General features: G+C 34.5%; 1 protein-coding gene across 2 annotated transcripts in view; it reads left to right on the plus strand.

The window, feature by feature from the left end:
* The window catches only part of RAB3GAP1 (RAB3 GTPase activating protein catalytic subunit 1), a 96,065-nt gene that overhangs the window by 70,105 nt on the left and 3,228 nt on the right, over positions 1 to 22,732 (plus strand). For both annotated transcript variants that reach the window (XM_051985784.1, XM_051985786.1), the window contains exons 12-23: positions 388 to 480; positions 5,358 to 5,527; positions 6,366 to 6,455; positions 7,146 to 7,318; positions 8,206 to 8,260; positions 8,622 to 8,990; positions 15,549 to 15,686; positions 17,704 to 17,931; positions 18,578 to 18,674; positions 18,770 to 18,873; positions 19,773 to 19,888; positions 21,025 to 21,127. In XM_051985784.1, coding sequence (XP_051841744.1) covers positions 388 to 480; positions 5,358 to 5,527; positions 6,366 to 6,455; positions 7,146 to 7,318; positions 8,206 to 8,260; positions 8,622 to 8,990; positions 15,549 to 15,686; positions 17,704 to 17,931; positions 18,578 to 18,674; positions 18,770 to 18,873; positions 19,773 to 19,888; positions 21,025 to 21,127 — 1,736 coding nt within the window. The remainder of the gene's footprint in view (positions 1 to 387; positions 481 to 5,357; positions 5,528 to 6,365; positions 6,456 to 7,145; positions 7,319 to 8,205; positions 8,261 to 8,621; positions 8,991 to 15,548; positions 15,687 to 17,703; positions 17,932 to 18,577; positions 18,675 to 18,769; positions 18,874 to 19,772; positions 19,889 to 21,024; positions 21,128 to 22,732) is intronic.

Below are 22,732 nucleotides of genomic sequence, written 5' to 3' on the forward strand. Positions count from 1 at the left end.
CCTAATCTTTGCTATCTTGGCTCCATCCCATTTCCAGTAAAGGTTTTTAGATCAGCATCCATATTAATGAGAGAAAAAAAGGAGAAATGAGATTTGTTAAAGAATATTATTTACAGTTACTGGAGATGGGAGCAGTGCAGTGATGAAGTCATGTAACTCTGTGTCCAGTTTGGATGGAGCAGTGCTAAAGTCCATCTCTTGGTGTATTGGGGAAGCTCCTTTGTTTTGATGGGGATCTGGGGGAGGGATCCAGGGTGATTAGAGTAGGGAAGAAAGGTATTATCTATTACCTTTGTTTTCCAGTGCACATATTGGCATTTTTGAGCACTATAATTGATAGTTTGTTTTTTATTAATTTTCTAAAATGAGCCAAATTTTTCTTCTTAGGAGATTTTGTTACTGAATTCTTTAAAATTTGCCGGAGAAAGGAATCAACAGATGAAATTCTTGGAAGGTCCACATTTGAAGAAGAAGGAAGAGGTAAATAATTTTAAATTAGTGAAATTCAAGCTTCTTTTTTTTTTTTTTTAAGAAATTTTGATAATTTAGAATTTTTTGATCTGATGTAACTTGTAGTGGAATGAAAGTTATCGGTTTTGACAGGACTATAATGTTAGAAGATAAATAAAACGACATCTACATATAAAATACCTGAACTCTAGCAAAGCCATTTTTAATACCTTCCACACTGGTCTTATGAACAAGTTAATGAAAGAGATTCAATAGTATTATAGTGGAGTGATTCAGATCTAGTTCAACTCCAAAGAAGTGTAAATTAATGAATCAATATGAGTATCCGACATTCTCCTTTTTAACTGGGGATGGCTGAATAAATTATGGTATATGAACATGACCCTCACACAATATTGAAATTGTGTTTTTCAAGATTAGCAGTAATCTTGGGGCAGCTAGGTGGTGCAATGGATAGAGCACTCGTCCTGAAGTTAGGAGGACCTGAGTTCAAATTTGACCTCAGACACTTAATACTTCCTAGCTGTGTGACCCTGGGCAAATCACTTAACCCCAATTGCCATAGTAGAGTGGGTGGGAGGTAAGGAAGATTAGCAGTAATCTGAGCGGTAAAACCTTCTCTGCCTTCCTCCTTAACCTCTAGAGCTTTTGAAACTATAAACTATCACTAGCTTAGTTGGTTTTCTACAATATTGCTGAGCTTGGATAGTTGTATTTATCTGATCATTCTCCTTTGCTGGTTGATCATTCATCTCCTGTTTCCTATATATGAGTGATCTTTAAAGTTCTGACTGGGCCTCTTTGCTTTATACACCCTTTCTTAATGATCTCACCAATACCTATGGGCTCATGTATCCTCTCTTCAAATGGCTCAGTCTTTAATTTGTGTACATGTTTCTGCTTTTCCTTGAAGTTAACGATTATTGATTTTGTCTTTCTTGCTCTCAGCTCCTGACACAATGTAATTTACATTGTAAGTGCTTAATAAATGTGCATTGATTTGAATTTGGAATATGTCTACTGCAGAGTTAGAGGGCTCTGATCATCACTCTGTTCTTTTCAAGAGTTTTACCAAAAGATAAAGATGGCAAACATAAAACATGTGCTGCAAAAGCAGGGAAAGGCTAGTTAATGCACTGAATGACAGAATTGGATTCTAAAAAATTCTTGAATAGCTAAAACAATGAGCTACACTTAATAAGAGAAAATTTATAGTAATAAATGTAAAATTCTTAACTTAGGTTCACAAAATCCACTATACAAATTCAGGCTGTAGGAGACATGACTATATGGTTCATGTGAAAATATTAGACCGAAAACTTGGTATCTGTGACATGGCAGCCAAAAAAAGCTAATACAAAATTTGGAACACAAGATTTTACAAGAGTGAATGTTGAAAATTATCTTCACATATATTTTGAAAATAAAAAAACTATTATAAAAAAAGGTAATTAATGACATTTTAGATACTAATTAATCATAGTATATTATTTTGAACTGAGAGAGGTTAGAAGTCTTGTGTTCTATTCTAGATACTGTGTTTTTGATAAGACATTAATAAAAAGAGCATTCCAAAAGAGGGTAATCAGGAAAGTAAAAATAATTGCAATTGTGTCATACAATGATTGGAAGAATTAGGTCTAAGGAAGAAAAAAGTCTGGTCTGCAAATATTTGAAAAATTGTATTGTGAAAGAATTACAGTTGTTCTGCTTGGTCTTCGAGGACAGAACTAGGATTACTTAGGGAAGTTCTAGAGCGGGAGATTGAAATTTAATATAAAAAAATTCCTGAAAAAATAGAACTCTTCAAAATTAGCATGGATTATCTCAGAATGTTTTGAGTTCTCCATATGTATGGGTATTTAAGTAAAGTAGGATGACAAGAGATCATGTTTATTTTAAAGAGGATTCTTGCTTCAGGAAAGTGTTGAATTAAATGAACTCCAAGTTTCCTCAAATTTTTAATATTCTATGGCTCAAAATTTTCTCTCTTAACTTGGTGTGTGCCCTAAAATCATGGAGCTTGTTTTGAAGTATTATGAGAATATTTAATGATGTCTTCATGTAAAAAAGTTTAGGATTTTTTAAAAATGAAAGTTATAAATTGATGATTCATTGGGATTCCTCATAAGACAGAGTAAAAAAAATTTTTGTATGTAATTTTTTTAATTTTTAATTTTATATAATCATTTATATATAATTTTATTTATGTAATTTAATATTTATAATAAATAATAGTTTATATAATTTATATAAAATTTACATAATTTTGTATAATCAAATCAAATAATCAAAATTATCTATTTTACATTTTCCCCCAAATTAATTTTATTTAAAGAAATACAATAAGAAAAAAGAAAAACTTAAAGGATTATAAAACAAAATGAAACAAAACAAAGAGAACATTGTAATTTGCCCAGCAGAACATCAGAGAGGATTTAAAACATATAAAAACAAATACTAGTTCAAGAAAGTATATATATTGGTGGAAGAAATTATATTCATGATTGTCCATCTTTACTTCCTTATAAATTAATTCTTTTATTCTCTGCTGTACACCTTTTTTATTTTATTCTTTTTCCTCCCTTTTTCTACCCCCTCACCCCTACCTCAAGCTATGGTTAAGAAAGGATATATTTATATATACATATGTAGATATATACATACACATGCATATGCACACATATACCCTACACACACACACACACACACACACACACACACACACACACACACACATCTTTTCTATTCCTGTTGACCCTCTGCTTTAATTCTGATCTTAACTTGCCTTGCTGTTATTATTTAACCTCCCCCTACCCATGTATCTCTCCTTTGTCTTCCCTTCCCCCCTCTTTCTTTGTAGATTTTGGAGGGTACTATATCCTTCATAGTATATATGTTGTATTACCTGATGTGAGTAGATTTTCAAAATTAAAAACCCTCCTCTCTAATGTCTCTGTGTCTGTTTTTCCTCTGCACTTCATTTGTATGACATAATTACTATTTTTATTTTAACTCTGCCCCAAACTTTCTTTTGAGCTATCTTATGTGTTTTCTACAAAGGATCATGTTGAGGTAGTGATCTGTGGATTTTTTCTATTTCTACTTTCCCCTCATGTGCTATCACTCCAGGACAATTTTCTTGGATTATTTCTTGAATTATTGTGTCAGGGTGCTTTTTTTGGTCACAACTTTTAGGTAATCCAATTATTCTTATATTTTCTTTTCTTGATCTGATCTCCAGATTTCTTGTTTTTCTTATAAGATGTTTCACATTCTGTTGTATTTTTTTTTTTATTCTTTATAGTACATTTTGTTATTTCTTGATCTCTTATAGCTCCACTGCCTTCCCCTTGCCCAATTCTAATATTCTTTCTTTTTTTTTTTTTGCAAAGCAATAATATTTTTTAATTAAAGCTTTTTTAATTTTCAAAAGACATGCATGGATAATTTTTCCATATTGACCCTTGCATAGTCTTGTGTTTTAAATTTCCCCCTCTTTCCTCCAACCCCTTCTCCTAGATGGCAGGTAATCCAATATATGTTAAATGTAGAAAAATATATTAAATACAATATATGCATACATATTTATACAATTAACCTGTTGCATAAGAAAAATCAGATCAAAAAGAAAAAAATGAGAAAGAAAATAAAATGCAAGCAAAAAGAGTGAGAATGTTATGTATTGATTCATACTCAGTTCCCACAGTCCTCTCTCTGGGTATGGATGGCTCTCTTCATCACAAGATCATTGGGACTGGCCTGAATTGTCTCATTGTTGAGAAGTTCCACATTCATCAGATCAGTTCTAATTTTCAAAGAGTTAACTTTCATCTTTGAAACTATCGTCTTTTCTAGTTGGTTAACTTTTTCATAATCATCTTATTTTTCTTGAATAATTTTTGGTTATTGTTGTATTTCCTCAATGTCTCTCATTTGATTTTTAAATTCTTTTTTGAGTTCTTTTATAAATTCTCTCTGGGCAAGAAGCTTTTTTTTTTTTTTTTTTTTTTTTTACTTCTGTGTTCTCTGAAGATGAATCTTGGTCTTCCCTGTTCGCATAGTAAATTTCTTTGGTTGGGTTCTTTCTTCTTTTTCGGTTCATAATTTTTAATGAGAGATATTAGTGTAAGTCCCTTTAATCCTGGAGTGGAGGATTCCTCTAGCTTCCCTTCAGCTTTCTTCTCTGACCAGGAACCCCAAACCAAGAGCTCTACTCTCCAGCAAGTGCCCGCAGCCAGCAGAATCCCTGTCCACCTGCCTCTGCATTCAATAGGTGTGCTGGTTCCTTCTCACCCAGGATCCTCAGCAGCACAGTTGGACCTGGCATTCCCAATAAGTTGAGTTTCCCTCAGTCTTCTGAACTCAAGACCCCAACTCCACAAACAGTCTGGAGGTGAAAGTTCCTTTGGTTCCTGCTAAGGCTCCTGTCATACCCAGCTAGTCCCAGGGGTCCCCACTAGGTATTTCTGAGAAGCTAGAGGGAGGTATTGTACTTCACACAGGTTCATCCTGGGCTAGGCCTTTCTTCAGATCTTCTTGAGTTGTATCAGGAGAATCCATCCCTGTTCTGCCCCAAATCATCTTGATTTTTTACCAGTTTATGTTCATTCTGAAGTACAAATTTATTCTATAAGGGGAAATAAGAGCTTGAAATTTACCAACCTACTCCACCACTTTCCACAATCCTCCACTGCAAAGAAAATTTTATGAGATCTTTGTCCCACATGCTTGCATAGAAAACTTAAGCAATTGGTAATAGAGTTTTCTAATTTTTGAAGAATGACTACACTACTTTTTTATAACCACATACTTTATTTATCCTTTCTCTCTACTCTGGAACATATTATAATTTGTGCTCATTTTCTGTGTAATTTTTTTATTAGAAACTGTTGATATAACTCATGCATTATCAAAGCTGACAGAACCAGCACCAGTTCCAATCCATAAGTTATCAGTTACAAATATGGTACACAGTGCAAAGAAGAAGATTAGAAAGCACAGGGGTGTTGAAGAGTCACCACTGAATAATGATGTCCTTAATGCTATTCTCTTGGTAAGTATGTGATAATTTTTTTTTATTATTATGCTAACATGTAAATACATATACATTACATAACATATACACTCTTTGTGTAGTACTTATGTAGTATTTTATGATACTTATATAGTATTTATATTATTGTACTGTGTAAAACTTGCATTTTACAATTGAGGATGATCTTCTGAGAACTTTAGTCCAGCAATAAACTAGTAGGACCTAAAAGCTTCAGTGGCTTTTAGGGAAAACTATTCATTGTTATTGCCCGTGGTGGCTCCTAAGCCCTTTTTTTTCTGAAAAAGGATAATGAAACTTTCACAATATAATGTAGTTCAGTCCTCATATTTGAACAATGAATCCAGCTCATCTGTCATGTATATTTAGTTAATGCTTAGCTTTGTTCTTTAGTATAGATATTGAAAGGATCTCGTCAGTTCATCCAAGTTCTTTTAAAATAATGGTTTCTTATAAGATAGAAAGTTTTCAGGTTCATTTTCTGTTCAGTTATCTAAGGGGACATCCTTACTCCTCAAAAAGCATCTGATTTTCAAGCATTTTGTATGCCATTCAAGAAATAGATGTCTTTTATATATTCAAGCCAACTAGTTTGTAGAATACTGGACCTTGAATCAGGAAAACCGAGATTTTGCCTCAGATGTTTGCAAGGATCACTTCTGTAAGAGTAGGTATAGAAGACAAATTTCTAATGTAATAGGAACCCTCTAACTTTTTAACACTCATGTCAGGAAAAGTCAAATAGCAGGTCAGCCTATATGAATAAAAAGTTGAAAGAATGGTGAATGAAATACCAAAAAAATTGAATCTAAAAGCAGATTTTCTTCCTCTCTTTAAGTTCCTGTTCCCCGATGCTGCTTGTGACAAACCATTAGATGGATTTACTTCAACAGGCAACAATAATCCTTCATCAGATAATGAAGAATATGTAAGTTAATTTGGGTTATTCATTGTTAAAAGTAAAATATATTTTTTGCAACTTAGATTTCTAGATATACCGACTATGTAATTTTGGGAAAAGCCATTTAATTTCTGTGTGCCTAAATTTCCTCATCTATAGAATGAAATGATGATAGAGAGGGGAGCCATTGGTCTCTAGAGTTCCTTCTAGTGATAAAACTATGATATTTATTATCCAGTGAAAATGTCAGGAGAGCCTCTCTCTATCCTAAGTTTTTAAAATGAATTTTTATATTTTAAAATTGTCTTATATCATTCCATGAAAAAAAAAAAATTCATGCTTTATGTGAAATAAAAAGTCCTTTATTACATAGAATTGGTGTGGACATATTTTATAGGTGGAAAGAATTCTACAATCAATGAAAAAATATCTAATTTTTGTTCAGTGCTCAATTTTTTCATGTTTTAGAGTTTCTGAAATAAATGTTTCTGTACAATTATCTTTATTCTTAGACACTAGAAAGTAAGTAGAAAATTTTTAATGAAATAAGAAATGAAACATCCACTTTTTCATACTTATGCCTTACCTCTCTCAAAGATTTATCAGATATCTATATATCTATATGTCAAATATAAATGAGGTTATTCTGTATTAGTTCATGGTTAGTATATTTTGTATATGCTTTTAAAAATATTTTCTTTTCATTTTTACATTTAGAATCTTTACAATCAGTTCAAATCTGCACCTTCAGACAGTTTGACCTACAAACTGGCTTTGTGCCTTTGTATGATCAATTTCTACCATGGAGGGGTGAAAGGCGTGGCACATCTCTGGCAAGAATTTGTCCTTGAAATGCGCTTCAGATGGGAAAACAACTTTCTGATTCCAGGGTAAATGCTTCTGTTCCTAAGTCTATATATTTAATCCTGATTTTTTGCTAAATTTCAATCCTTCATTGTCAGTTCCTTGCATGATACTGGGTGTGTCACTGACTGGCATTTCGACTTAATGTTATCCAGAAAAACTGATTATCTTCCTCCAAACCCAGACTTCCCCTTTATACTTGCCTATTTCTGTTAATGTCATTATTTATTTTTTTCTTCTCCTCACTTCCTCTTTCCTGCCTCTCTCCTTACCTTAATCTGATTTCTGTTTGTTTCCAATTCCAAATATCTTACTTTTGTTCTCTTTTTGAAAACTGTGGTTATCATCTGATTTTACATTTTCATCACCTTTTCATTAGACTATGAAAATGGCTGCCTAATTGATTTCTATGTTTCCAGTATCTCTACTCCAATAATTATACAATAATTTAAGTGATATTTCTTAACACACAGGTCAAATCATATCATTTTTCTTCTTAGAAATTTTTGGTGGTTTCTTTATTGCTTCAAAGATAAAATACCAAGTCTTTTTTGCCTGACATTTCATGGCTCTCATTTTTCCAAACTTATATCATTTTCCTTCACATGTCACATGATTAAGTTAAGGAATTTCATAAGATCCCAAACTTTGGGATTTTGTAGTTAGCCAAGAAGTATTGAAGCCTTGTGTTTGCTTAAGTGGTATGGAGATGATGTAGCGAGAGTTGAAAATGTAACTCTTCTGAGGTTTCAGCCTTCACTATCTCATGTAGTTTTCTTGTCATTTAAAATTGTTTCTAGGAATTTTTTCCCTAAATATGATTTAAAATGTGTGATACCATGGAAAATTTATAATTCAGTAATAATTTTTGTAAAATTATAAATTATGTTATTTTTCTTTGCTCTTTCTTTAGATTAGCTAATGGAGTCCCAGACCTCAGATGTTGTTTGCTTCATCAAAAGCTTCAGGTAAATATTTTCTAACCAGTGTGTTAATTAGTAACTTAAATAAAAAACATATTCTGTAAAAAAGACTGTAGGAGCAGTTAGATGGCACAGTGGATAGAGTACTGGCCCTAGAGTCAGGTGGATCTGAGTTCAAATGTGATCTCAGACACTTACTACTTCCTAGCTGTTTGACCCTGGGTAATTGTCTCACAAAAACAAAAACAAAAAGATGTCATTGTATGATTTATTGTTTCATGTGCCCTGTCAGTCTTGACATTATTTTCAGAGTATATGGACAGGGTGGAGAGAAAATGTTTTGGAGACTGAAAGCTATACAGGTATATATTTTTAAACAAAATGTAAATGTTTCCATTTTCCCTAGATGTTAAATTGTTGTATTGAAAGGAAGAGAGCACGCGATGAAGGAAGAAAGTCCACACTTTCTGATTTTGCCTCTAGTACTTCTGCAGGAGATTTTGGGAAAGCAGGAGATTCTGGGCAGGATCATCTAAAAGAAACAGATAAAGAAAAGGGAGAGGTAGGAAAGTCTTGGGATTCCTGGAGTGATAGTGAAGAAGAATATTTTGAATGCTTAAGTGATACAGAAGAACTGAAGGGAAATGGACAAGAGAGTGGAAAGAAAGGAGGGGCCAAAGAATTGTCATGTTTAAAGCCAGAAGGACGCCTACATCAACATGGAAAACTTACATTGCTACATACAGGTGAACCTCTCTACATTCCAGTAACACAGGTAGGCAATGAATCAGTCATTTTTTACTTTATTTTTTGCTTGGTTTCATGGCATATAGTAGGAAGTGAAGGTTCTCTGTCTGTGTCCAAGCACTTAAAACGCTTGTAAATGTTTAAAAAAAAATTCTTTTTGAATAATATATGTAAACTCAAAAAAAAAAATTAAAGCATTTGTCTTAAAGGGCAAATCCATATTTGAAACAAGAGAGAAATTGCTAATATATTCCTAAATTAAGGTATCAGGTAAAAGGTAATGGAAAGGGAAAAGAAATTCTGGAAACTGTTGAGAGGCCTTCCAATGTATGATCAAAGTTTCAGCCTAATTCAGAATATAGTTATAAGCTATTTCAGAATTTTAGTAAGAGAAATGATGTGAATCTTTACCAAAAATGATTCTTGTTTCTTTTTTGGAGCAGAAGAAACTAAAGTGGAGGCTGTGAGATAGTTAGAGCTTAGAATAAAGATGTGAAAATGTAAAGAACTAAGTTGGTTTTTTTTTTTTTTTTTAAATAACTTTTTATTGACAGAACTCATGCCAGGGTAATTTTTTACAACATTATCCCTTATACTCACTTCTGTTCTGATTTTTCCCCTCCCTCTCTCCACCCCCTCCGCCAGATGGCAAGCAGTCCTTTACATGTTAAATATGTCACAGTATATCCTAGATACAATATATGTGTGCAGAACCGAACAGTTTTCTTGTTGCACAGGGAGAATTGGATTCAGAAGGTATAAATAACCCAGGAAGAAAAACAAAAATGCGAGCAGTTTATATTCATTTCCCAGTGTTCTTTCTTTGGGTGTAGCTGCTTCTGTCCATCCTTGATCAATTGAAACTGAATTAGATCTCTTTATTGAAGAGATCCACTTCCATCAGAATACATCCTCAAACAGTATCGTTGTTGAGGTATATAATGATCTCCTGGTTCTGCTCAATTCATTTAGCATCAGTTCATGTAAGTCTCGTCAATCCTCTCTGTATCCATCCTGCTGATCATTTCTTACAGAACAATAATATTTCATAACGAAGAACTAGGTTGTTGACTGGATAATGAAAGTCTTGAGATTGTGGTTGTAATATAGAAAAGTATGACTTTTAGCTAAGATGTCCTTTCTCACTTAATGAGAATTTTAAAAATAACTTTAAAGAGTTAATAACTCTGAGCCAAACAACAGTTCACGTACATCTATACAATTCCTTACAACTATAGTCATATTAAGTACTACTATAAATATTTTGATGATTTCCTGAGCTAATAACCATACATCACCATACATCCCTTTTGGATATTTCAGGTTCAATATATCCAAAAAGAGAGAATTCATTTTCTTTTCCACTTTCTCTGTTACCTCAGGTTTCCTTAAAGACTAAGCTCAAATCCTGCCTTCTATAGAAGGCCTTTTCCTCCAAATGCTAGTATCTTCCTCTTTTAAGTTATCTTCTATCTGCTCTCTTTATATTTGCCATGTACTCCTTTCCATTTGAACCTTTATTCAGAACAAATTTAGAAGTACCTATATCCAGTACAGAAATCCTTTCTGATAGCATATGCAATATTACATACTAGTAATTTTCACTTCTGTGCCATGACGGAGGGAGGGAGGTTTTGTTATCTTTTTTCAAGGACTTTATTATTTTTTTTTCCTTTACTCAAATTTTGCTTCCTTTTGGTGATCTTATTTACATTGTTTATGTTCTCTTACATGTGATTTGATTCTGCTTATTTTAGTCTGCATCATTTCATATATATTTCTTAAGCTTCTTTGAATTCCTCATATCTGTTATTTCTCAGTAAACAATAAAAAGTCAATTGCATTTGGTGACTCCTAGTATTTGACTGTGCCATCACTGCCATTGAGACCCTTGAGTGATCAGGCTAAAAGATTGAGACTCATTTAACCTCAGTCAGAGAAACAGCAAGGCAGATTTCACAGTTCTCTTGTCATCTTGGCACAAAACTGGGTGTCAAGTTTTATATCCTGATTTTTAGCTAAGGCCCAATGTGAAATTCTTTAGTGTAAGAATGCTAACATATACATGGAAATAGTGTGATAAAGGTTTTTAGGTGCCAGTGTGGGGTCAGCGAATGTAGAGACAAGAAGTTTAATAAAGTCAACAAGCATTTATTAAGCACATACCTATGTGTCAGGTACTGTGCTAAGCACTGGGAATACAAAGAAAGCAAAAAAAAAAAAGTCCCTGCTTTCGAGGAGTTAATAATCTAATGGGGAATCAATAACAACAAAAATTATGTACAAGCAAGATATATATAGGACAAATTGGAGGTCATTACAAGAGAATGGTGAATTGGGAAAGGCTTCTTGCAGAAGGTATGATTTTAGTGGGGACTTGAAGAAAGAGGGAAACTTGGAGTCAGAAATGAAGAGAGAAAGAATTCCAGAGGGGAACTTCCATTGAAAATGCACAGAATTAATCAAGAGAAGGCTTGTGCAAAGAACAGCCAAGGAGGCACAGAGTAGAGGGAGATGGGATGTGGAATAAGTTGTCAGGAGACTAGAAAGGCAGAAGGGGTCTAGGTGTAAAGACCTTGGAATACCAAACAATATTAATAACAGTAACTAGCATTAATCCACATTTAAGTCTGCAAAATGCTTTTTAACTCATTTGAAAATAAAGAGTTTTTAAAATTTGATCCTTGAGGTTAGGAAGCTACTGGAATTTATTGAATAGGAGGGTAACCTGCATTTTAGGAAGATCATCTTGGCAGCTGAAGATTATGAACTGGTGTAGAGAGAGATTTGATGTAGGGAGACACAAATTGGGCCTGCCCCAGAGAGAAATCAATGTCAGAGGAGAGAAGGGAACATATTTGAGAGGTAGAATTAGAAGTAGTGAATGAGAGTGATGAATAGGGCTGGTAGCTGGGTTGTGAGCCTGGATGTCTGGGAAGATTTGGTGGTGCTTTCCATAGCAACAAGAATATTAGGAAGAAGGGAAAGTTTGAGGGAAAGGGGAGAGAAAGAAAGAGTTTGCTTTTGGGCACATCTGATTCAGGATATCTAGAAGGCTGTTGGGGATAAGGGCCTAATGGGAGGAGAGAGAGTTGGGCTACAGAAGTAGGGGGAAGATGATGATTGAATTCTGGGAGCTGATTAGATTACCAAGTGAAGTAGTACAGATGGAGAAGGGCATCCAGAACAGAACCTTGGGGACATCCATGATTCGCAGGAACAAGTGACTTGGATGAAACTTTATTAAAGGAAACTAAGAAGTAGTCTGACAGACAGGAGGAGAATCAGGGTAGAGCTGCTAAAACCCAAGAAAGAAGCAAATGCCAAGGAAAAGAGGCTGATCAGGAGATGTAGAAGAATGAGGACTGAGAAAAGGCCAATGAGTGGGCTGGAGTCAAGGTGGAGGGGGAAAGGCAGGAATTTGCTGCGGTCTCCCCCAAACTACTCCAAATTCTTTTAAATAATTAATTAAATAAATAAAGGCAAATTTTAGAGCATCAAAACACCCAAAAAGATGGAGCAGAACATTTTCCAGCCAAAGGTGTCTTGGAAGCTCAGCAGAAAGGTATGTGATAGCAGGGGGGGAGTCCAGAGTACAGTCCTGGCCTGGCCTGGACCGACTTCTGAACCAGCAGCAGTCCGTGGCTTCCAGACCACTCAGCCTGGAGATACCAAATTGGAGCTGGATGGTCAGCAAGGAAGTCTGTAGGAACAGAGCGGGAATACCACATGCAGCCCCGGCCCAAGTCAGAGGAGCCTCAGCCCCAGAGCTCCAGATGGGAATGGACGCTGCTCACAGCTCCAGGCAGAAGAGAGAGCTCATAGTTGGGTGTCCAAAAGGATCTCTGAGGAATGTGGCACAAACCCCTGCAGCCTGGGGCAGGGTCCCACTCTTCCCTGGAAACAGAGCCCTCCTTTAACAAAGAGTTAGAAGCAGAGTAATAGGCTGGGGAAATGAGCAGACAGCAGAAAAAGTTTCAGTGGTCAGAAGTGGTCCAGGCCAGTCCCCTTTGAGCTTTTCTATGGCCTAAGCCCAATTTTCATTTTTCCTGAAGGCTTTGGATGCAGGAGCTTTGACTTTGTTACCTTCTTCTGAGTATATAATTGATCTTCCTTGTGGACCATAGGAGAGCTCAAAGGGGACTTTGAAAATCAAGTAAGAGAGATGGCCAATGGATTTGTCCATTAAGAGGTTATTGGTGCTTTGGAGACAGATGACTAATGATCTCAGAAGCCCCAGTTAAGAAGGGTATGAGGTAAAGAGAAAACAAAAGGCACTGGTTGTAGACTAGAATTCTCAAGGAGGTTAGTCACCAAAGGAAGGAGAGATATGGGGCAAGAGGGATCAAGTGAAGGTTTTTGTAAGGAAGTAAGGAGATGTGGGCAGGCTTGTTATCACTAGGGAGATAAACTAGTATGCAGGAAGAGATTAAAGATTAATGAGAGAACAGAGATCATAGAGGATCCAAACAGCTCTTAAAGATGACATGAAATGGCATCCACTTGAGCATGTCAAGAGTTTGTCTCTGTAATGGAAGTGAAGGAAAAGAGTGACAGAAAGCCTCCAAGTGATCCGAGAGTAGGAAGGAAGATAAGAGAGGGTTTTCTGCAAATGGCTTCATTTTTTTTTTTCCAGAGAAATATGAGGCAAATTTCTCAGTTGAGAGACTAGGGATCAGAAAAGCCTTGAGAAGTTTAAGGAAAGAAAAAAGTCTGGAGAAAGACATGGTGGTGAGTGGAATAGTGAATCAGTTAGGTTGGTGGTAAAGAATTGCCTTCTTGTAGTGAAGGCCTGGTTAAGGTTTTATAACATAAATTTGTAGTTGACCTGGTAACATTAATTCAGCAGGTGACTTAAAAGTAAAGTAAGGAGATTGTAGGAGTAATCCAAGGAAAGGGCAAGATCATCAAAAGAGTTAGGGTCAAGTGACTCAAGAAAAGAATTAGTTAAACTGATTCATCAAGGAGTTAAAATGGAGAAGGGAGGAAGAAAGGAGATGATATGGAAAGGAACTAAGGGGGAGGAGGAATGCGAAGTAATGGTAAAGTCAGAGAATATGATTGAGGAAGCTGGCAAAGGAATAAGCAAAAAGAATGACAACAAACCATGATCAGATTAGGTATTTTTACATTTAATGAACATGGAAGTTGAGTGAGAAATGGGACATTTATAGGTGACAGCAAGTCAAACACAAATTTTATTTGGCTTGATTGAAGATAGTATGGTTGTAAGTTTTTTAATTCTTAAATTTTTATTTCCTGCCAGAAATTTGTAAATCGTGGCTTATGCTTATTATGTTATTCCTGCCTTTCCAGTCTTCTTCCCCTTTATTGTAAACCTTCACATTGAATATTCAAGCCATACTGATTTCTTTGCTGTATGATACTTTACTATCTCACTATCTCATTTCTATAACTTTGCACTGATTGTTTGTCATGGCAGAAATATACTACTTCAGCATCTCTTTTTCCTAATACCTAGTTTCAGACACCTGCTTCTGTTTCCCCATTTACCAGTCCCTGGTATCTCCCTGTTTTGCAAGTACTATCTTTTCATAAATTTTTTCCTGATCCCCTCAGCTGCTAAGATTCCTCCCAAAACAATCTTTTCCTTTTTTGTATATTATTTATATATATATTTATATGTGTGTTTAAGCATTTTGAGAAAAGGAACTGTTTTCACTTTTGTCTCTATATACGCATTGCTTAGTTCAGTACACAGACTTAGCCCTTAATAAGCGTTTATTGATCATCCCAAAATAGAAATTTCAACATTTTTATACCTAAATGACAGAGCAGATAGGTTGTGGTAATTCTTTAGATTTGTGCATCTTGCAACTTTCAAGTCCAGGACTTAAATGAATTGACTCTCAATGAATCTTCCTAAATGCCTCTAAACAATGTAGAAATTTCTGTTGTCAGGTAACCTTCTTAATGACTGTAGCATTGTTCTTTTCCCCATCGAATTTGCTTTAGCTGCTTTTTTGTTTGTGCTTAGGAAGTACTTAATTTTTCTCTCACCTTAAAAGCAAACAAAAACTTTCTCTTGGGAACATCAATTACAATATTCTTGAATTAAAACAGACTCATCTTCTGACATCAGATCCTACTTATTTGGGGGCTTTTAATTGGGGGAAGAGCCAATATCTGCCTTTATGCAGATATATATGTGTGTGCTTAGTTCACTCTTTTAAAACATTTATCTTTTAGTTGATCTTATTAGGAATTATTTGCATTAGTCTAATCTAGATTCGTAGTGCCCAATAACATTTTACTTTATCTTTTTCATCTTAACAGGCAGCAAAATGTTTGCCTCTGGACATGACTTTTTCTATCTTTTAAATGCAGATATCCTTAGAGTAGACCTCCAGATCTTATTTGGAGAGTTAAAATTACTTTTACCTTTATGTGTAGTTTGTTGTTTTTGAAGACAGTTTAAAAAAGCTTTCATCTCTTTTACTTCTATTAGAAATTGAATCTTGCTAGAGGTAAAATAATTGTCTTTATTCTATTTTTATGATCCTCTTCCAAAGGAGTGCTCTGTAGAGGGAAGCTGTTTGCAATTCTGCCCTTTTGTACTTCCCAGGAACCAGCCCCTATGACAGAAGATCTGCTAGAAGAGCAGTCTGAGGTCCTGGCTAAATTGGGGACATCTGCAGAAGGTGCTCACCTCCGGGCCCGCATGCAGAGCGCCTGTTTGCTCTCAGATATGGAGTCTTTTAAGGTACACCCCATGAGTAGCATTCTGTGGACTATTTTCAGCATTTCCTGGATGAAGCTGTAAAAGTCAGCCCCTTCGAAGCAACCCAAAAGCTTGAATAGTTATGTTATTTTTCTGGGGGACTTTGATTTTATTTGTAACTCTACCCCATCTTCTCAAAGGACACATTCAAATCTGTTTCAGAATTATTACAAAAAGAACTATAACACATTTTAAATAATTACTTGAAAGTTAAGAATGAAAACATTTCCTCCTTTCTTTTGTGCAGAAAAAAAGTATACTACTTCCAAACAAACTCTGTAGTTCTGTTCAAATTAAATATATAAAAATGTCATTTCAAACTACATATCTGAATTTTTAAAATATTTTACTAAATTTTAAAAATTTACAAATTTAATTTGCAGATTTAAAATTTAATCTACAAATTTTAATTAAACATTTAAAATTACTGTACTTTAAAAAGTACAGTATAATTAAGGAATAAAAGAGGCAGTTTGGTGAACTGAGTTAAAGCCTAGGACAGATAATATTATTGTTGGAAGAGACAAATCTGAGCCATTTCATAGATGAAGAAATGGAGGCCCAGAGAGGTAAAAGAGTTTGTTTGTGGCCACGTAGGCAGAAAGTAGCAGAGCCATAATTGAAGTCCAGAATTCCTAATTCCAAACAGTGCTGTGTATACTATAATATACAGATGCCTATTAGGAATGCTCCTGGACAACTGTTTATCATTCATCATCTTAACTTATCTGTAATAGAGGTTTATTGTTGCTATGGCTCTAACTACATCCTCTAGAAGCCCCTTTTTATTGGCTCCTAGGATCCATATGCAGTTAACATGCTGCCATGGTTTCCATATCCTCACAAGAGGTGTCCTTAAACTGAAGGGAAAACTAAACAAAGGACCTTTGAGACAAATGCAGATGAACAAGGGAAAATGAGCCATTTTGGATTCTTCTAATAGCAGACCACTTTTACATTGTGAGTGATTGTATTTTATTTTTGGTTTTGGTTTTGACCTTCTTGGAACTTTTCATCTAATGCTTTGAGTGCAAAACTATTTGCTATTATAAGCATTTCAGTGTGACATTTCCAAAAGGAAGAATGAAACAGAATGGTAGTGGGAGGAAAACAACAAAAACTGGTGATATTTGCAGCTCAATTCTCAAGTTTTAATATATTGATACAAATTTTATCAAAAAATGCCTTGATGCTTTAATATCGCACTTTGTTGTTAATAGATTTGGTAGTTTAATCTTATTTTTAAAATGACATGTCCTCTCTTCATCTTCGGGCTCAAAATTGGACTTATTTTAGGATTTCTAATATATCTAATTATTAATTCTTTATCCCATGGAGTAAACTTTTTAATAATCAATTTGGTTTCCTTAAACTTGAGGAATTATAGTCCGGTTTTATTTCACTTCCTGAACAATTTATATGAGGATTGGGTATATAAAGTATCAGGTTTTGATGGCAAGATAAAATAATTTTTGAAAGCCACAATTTATTATACTACCAATATTGGCTTATTATGAAGGGAAAAATTCCTACTTTATATTATTATCCTGTGATTTTCTATATTTCAGAATTTATTTAACTTAAATGTATTTAATGAGTTTTTTTTCCTAATCAGTGGTAGATTATAATTTTAAATTGAGTTTATCTAATATAGATTCTTAATCATTTTCAGTTTGTCATGATTTCTGACATTGTCAAATCAAAAATTTCCCTTTTTTTCTTCCTCCTTCCCTCTATCTCTTCCTTTCTTCCTTATTTCTCCTTTTCTCCTTTCCTTCCTTCCTTTTTTATTTCCTTTCTTTTCTTCTTCTTCTTCTTCTTTTTTTTTTTTTTCTTGGTAATACTAGGATAGCACAAATAGAACTTAAGAGTTTTAGCACCTAACTTTATTCTAAGTTAAAGAGCTTTTTTGCAAAGTCAGTATCAGTGATGTGGTTTTAAATTTTGATTGTGTAGATTTTTAAAAAAAATATTTTTGGGGGGCTGGATTTCATTTTAGGCAGCCAATCCTGGTTGCTTCTTGGAGGATTTTGTAAGGTGGTATTCACCTCGGGATTATGTTGAAGAGGAAGTGGTTGATGAAAAAGGCAATGTGATCCTCAAAGGAGAGTTGAGTGCCCGAATGAAGATTCCTAGCAATATGTGGGTAGAGGCCTGGGAAACAGCTAAGCCAGTTCCAGCTCGAAGGCAGAGGAGACTATTTGATGACACTCGGGAGGCAGAAAAGGTAATTGATGATAAAATCTATTTTTTTAGAATATTAAGATAATTTTTGCAGTATTTGAATGCCAACTTGGTATACTGTCATGAGAATTTGAGAACACTTGAAGCAAAGTGTCAAATCCCAACCAATTTCCCTGACTCTCACCCCAGCAAAGTAGCTCTTTTAAGAATATAAAGTCTGTTTTTCCCTCTTTATTTTAACCTTTGGAATTTTAAGTATAAAAATTAATTGCAAACTGATCAAATGATAAGGGATACATTTGATATGAAGTATGCATGCCATTAAGCCAAGGTTTGGCTTTTCATTTATCTTTTGGCTTTATTCTAGTGTTAGAAATAGCTACTTCTCATCTCACAATTTAGTTAAAAAAAAAAAAAAGAATGGCCATTTTTTTTTGTTTGTTTTGATCTTTTTCCATGGGGACCATATATGTGCCACATTTTTAGGCTGGAAACCTTTTTGGAATATTCATACTTTTAATTTTTTAAATTTTGATTTACAGGAAGAATATGTTTTAGCCATTTGTGAAATGAGTTTTTGATATTCCTTTACTAAGGAATTTATTGTTTTTTATACCATGAACACAAATAGGGAAAAGCTGCCTGTACCCTCCAACCATAGCAATATTCACTTTGCATATTCTCTCCAGGTACTGCACTACTTGGCAGTCCAGAAACCTGCAGATCTTGCAAGGCATCTCTTACCTTGTGTGATTCATGCAGCTGTACTCAAAGTAAAGGAGGAAGGTAAGTCACTCGATTGATTATTTGTGCATTTTTCAAAATTAAGATATATTTTTAACTTATTTAATAAATAATTGGTGTGGTATTTTTAATGACAGAAACTCTGGAAAACATTTCTTCAGTTAAGAAAATCATCAAACAGATAATATCCCATTCCAGTAAAGTTTTACGATTCCCTAATCCGGAAGACAAGAAATTGGAGGTAAGTTCCTCATGTAGTCATATGTCCTTTCCAAATGTCTTTCTTGCTTTCTAGTAATTGTTAATAGTATTTTTTTCCAATTACATATAAAGACAAATTGAAACATTCATTTTTTTAAAAAATTTTGAGTTCCAAATTTTTTCCTTCCCTCATGTCCTCCCTCCCTGAGTAAGCAATTTGATATAGATTATATATGTATAGTCAAAGAACCTATTTTCATATTAGTCATTTTGTTAAAAAGAAATAGACCAAAAGAAAAAAAGAACACCAAAAAAAAAAAAAAAGAAAGAAAGAAAGAAAGGAAAATACTTTGGACGCTTTGAACTGCATTCAGACACCATCAATTCTTTTTCTGGATGTGGATAGCAATTTTCATCATGAATCCTTTGGAATTGTCTTGGATCACTGTATTGTTGAGAATAGTAAAATCATTCACACTTGTGCATCATACAGTATTGCTGTTACTGTGTACAGTGTTCTCCTGGTTCTACTCACTTCATTTTTTTCAGTTCATAGAAGTCTTTACATGTTTTTCTGAAATCTGCCTGCTTGTCATTTCTTATTGCACAGTAATATTCCATTACATTCATATTCCACAACATGTTCATCCATTCTTTAGTTGATGGGCATACCTTCAATTTCCAATTCTTTACTACCAAAAAAAAGAGCTGCTATAAATATTTTTGTACAAATAGATCCTTCTCCCCTCCCTCACCTTTAAAAAAAAATCTCTTTAGAATACAGACCTAGTAGTAGAATTGTTGGATCAAAGAGTATGCCCTTGGGCATAATTTCAGGTGGCTCTCCAGTATGGTTGGAGTTCATAATATAGTAATTTTTAAAAAGGTTTTGCTTCTTGTTTTGTTCCTTTGTATGGATTTCTTCTTTCAAATGTATAGGAAATCATCCATCAGATTACTAATGTGGAGGCTACTATTGCAAGAGCACGTTCATTGAAAGCCAAGTTTGGAACCGAGAAATGTGAACAAGAAGAGGAAAGGGAAGATCTAGAAAGGTAAGGACTGTGTGTCCTCTCTGTGTTACATACAAGTGCTGAAGGTGAAAGCAACATTTCTGTGAACTCTCCAGTGGATGGAGTCATGTGATGAAAATGTTTGAGAAGATGGCAGGTTTCTGTTTCTAGCTCAGCTGCTAACAAGCTTTGTGTGTTTGGGTCAATCACTCTGTGTCTCTGCGCATGTATCAGTAAAATGAAGGAATTTGGATTAGATTCTGGGGTCCTTTCTATCTTTACTATTCTATGAGTCTATGAAAGATTATTTCAAAATATGACAATAGTAGTAAACCATTCTGGCCAAGAACTAGGAACTCTTGTGAATACAGAGATTTTATGGGGATTTCTCTTGGGCGTAGATGTTGAACCAGCTGGCCCTGTTTGAAAGTTACCTCAAACTCAAATTCTGTGATTTTGAGCATTTGATAAAGCTTTACATCTGTTCCTGGCTTGAGTTTATCTTAAGATTTTGTTGAATGAAATTTAGCAAATCACCTTGCCCTTGATAGCTTTCTTGTCAGTAAAAAGAGTAGGTTCCTATCAAGTAATTCATCTCCAAGCAGCAATATGTGAATTAGTGAGCAGATGGTGCGTGTCTGGTGGTTCTGTGCCTCTGACTCTTCATTAGTTCCACCATACATTATCTGTGATATATTTTTGGGAGCACAATGACACATGCACATAATGGTGCAATTTACAATTGAGACTTTGTCCAACAAGAAATGTAAAAAAAACCCCACAAAACTCCTTCTGAGAAAAAGCATGTGAACTGGAGAGATGAAGCTTTTCTTTTCTAAATTAAACTTTTATCATCTTAAAAACTGAACTCATACTTTTGTAATTTCCCAAGTTAGTTTGAAAGAATATGTTGAATATGTTTCCTTGAACTTGAATAAAGCTAGGGTTTCTTTCACATTTTATAAGTTATCAAAAAAGCAGTAAGATCATAAACATTGATTTTAATTTTCAATTTAAAATGCCAGTTTCTACTGGCAACAGGATTTCCACTCTAGTTTTTGTATATTTTGCAAGCATCCTTTTGAGGTCTTCTTGTCAAGAAAATTAATCTAGGAGGATCTACACAACTGTGAACTGAGCTGTTTGCCTTCCATGCTTTCATGGTTTGTTTCATGCAGGTTTGTGAGTTGCCTCTTGGAGCAGCCTGAAGTGTCAGTCATTGGTGCAGGAAGAGGACATGCTGGGAGTATCATTCATAAGCTGTTTGTGAATGCTCAGAGGGTATGCAAGATTGTTTATTTACTGTGCCGTAGGCCTTTTCAAACCTTATAATCATTTATGGAAAAACATTTCTGCCTTCTGAATGATGCCGGTTATCCAGCAATTTGCCTGTTTCTGAATTTGTTCTTTAGCAGTAATTAAGTGTAGAGTAGTCTTGTGAGTCTGTTTGTGTGTAGTTTTGTGTGTGTGTGTGTGTGTGTGTGTGTATGTATGTGCACTCGTGCACGCAGGACATGAGAAGGATGCTGACATTGCTGTTAAAAGTCCTCACCTAAATGTTTGCTCTGGATCATTAATTATCACATATAAAAATTTAATCCAGTTGCTTAATGTATTGGCCTATTTTGTAAAATGAACATGTTTAGGACTTGGTAGATCATCATAGATAAAAAGGGCATAAGATTCATTATTACTGGCAGAAACTAACATTTAATTTAGTTCCTTAGTTACTAAATAATGCCAGCCAGGTATTTTCTTTTCCAGACCAGAATATAGTTTTTCCTACAACTATTAAACCCTAATAATAATAAGCTTTAATATTAAACTTAATCATCTGCTTCTTAAAAAGGACCTCAGGCAAGTCACTTTACTTAGCTCTCCACACAACTCTGCAGGACTTTTAATATGCATGGGAGTTGCCAGTCTGCATTGGTAGAGGGAATTTACTCGTTGGGGGTTCTCTACACCAATGAAATCACAGATCCGATCCTTCTCCCCCCAAAATAAGTAACCTGAAGGAAGCCAAATTTCAAAACTGTAGCATTAAACATTAGACAGTACACTTAGATACTCTTAAAACTACGGAGCTTTGAATATGTTAATATTGAATTGATAATAATGCTTGACACAGGTTTTCTCTCTCCCTCTCTCCTGAGCACTTGACAGAAAAGATATTTTTGCATTTTAAACAGCTGCCATCTTCCCAGGGGTAATATTATTTCAGGGCCAGTCTTTTGAATCTTAGCGATACTTAGAAAAAACACAGACTTAAAAATGTGCTAAGTGCATGTCACTTTTCTAGAGATGATCCTGATAGTAAATGACCCAACTTTGACTTTTCTCAGAATCAAATTGGAAGGAAACTTAATGTCTTTACATTATGGAAAAATAATTTTTAGATTCTTTGCCTACTATTTAATACCATATTTTGATTTTAAAATAGCCAAGATCATCCATAACTTGTTACTTAGAATGCAGTTAGCAAATGTTGAAAAATGTGATTTATCAGGGGTGAATTCCCTAAATTTCAGAATCTTAGAGCAGAAATTGAGGATTTCAAATATCCTTGTAAATTAGTGTTTTAGAAAATAATAGGGCAGTTTGGTGGCGCAATGGATAGAGCAGCAGCCCTGAAGTTAGGAGTACCTAAGTTCAAATCTGGTCTCAGACACTTCCTAGCTGTATGACCCTTAGCAAGCCATTTAACCCTAATTGCCTCAACAAAAAAAAGAAAAAAATAATAATAGAAGCTTCTATTTAATTTATTATTTATTTGTTGGCACACAGTCAAGCACTTCATTTTTATGCATAGTTAGACTTTTCCCAGCACACGGGACAGATGGATATGATCATTTTCTCTAATTATTGCCAATGTCATTTTTTTCC

This window comes from Antechinus flavipes, chromosome 3 (assembly GCF_016432865.1).
Source record: "Antechinus flavipes isolate AdamAnt ecotype Samford, QLD, Australia chromosome 3, AdamAnt_v2, whole genome shotgun sequence".
Taxonomy (NCBI): domain Eukaryota; kingdom Metazoa; phylum Chordata; class Mammalia; order Dasyuromorphia; family Dasyuridae; genus Antechinus; species Antechinus flavipes.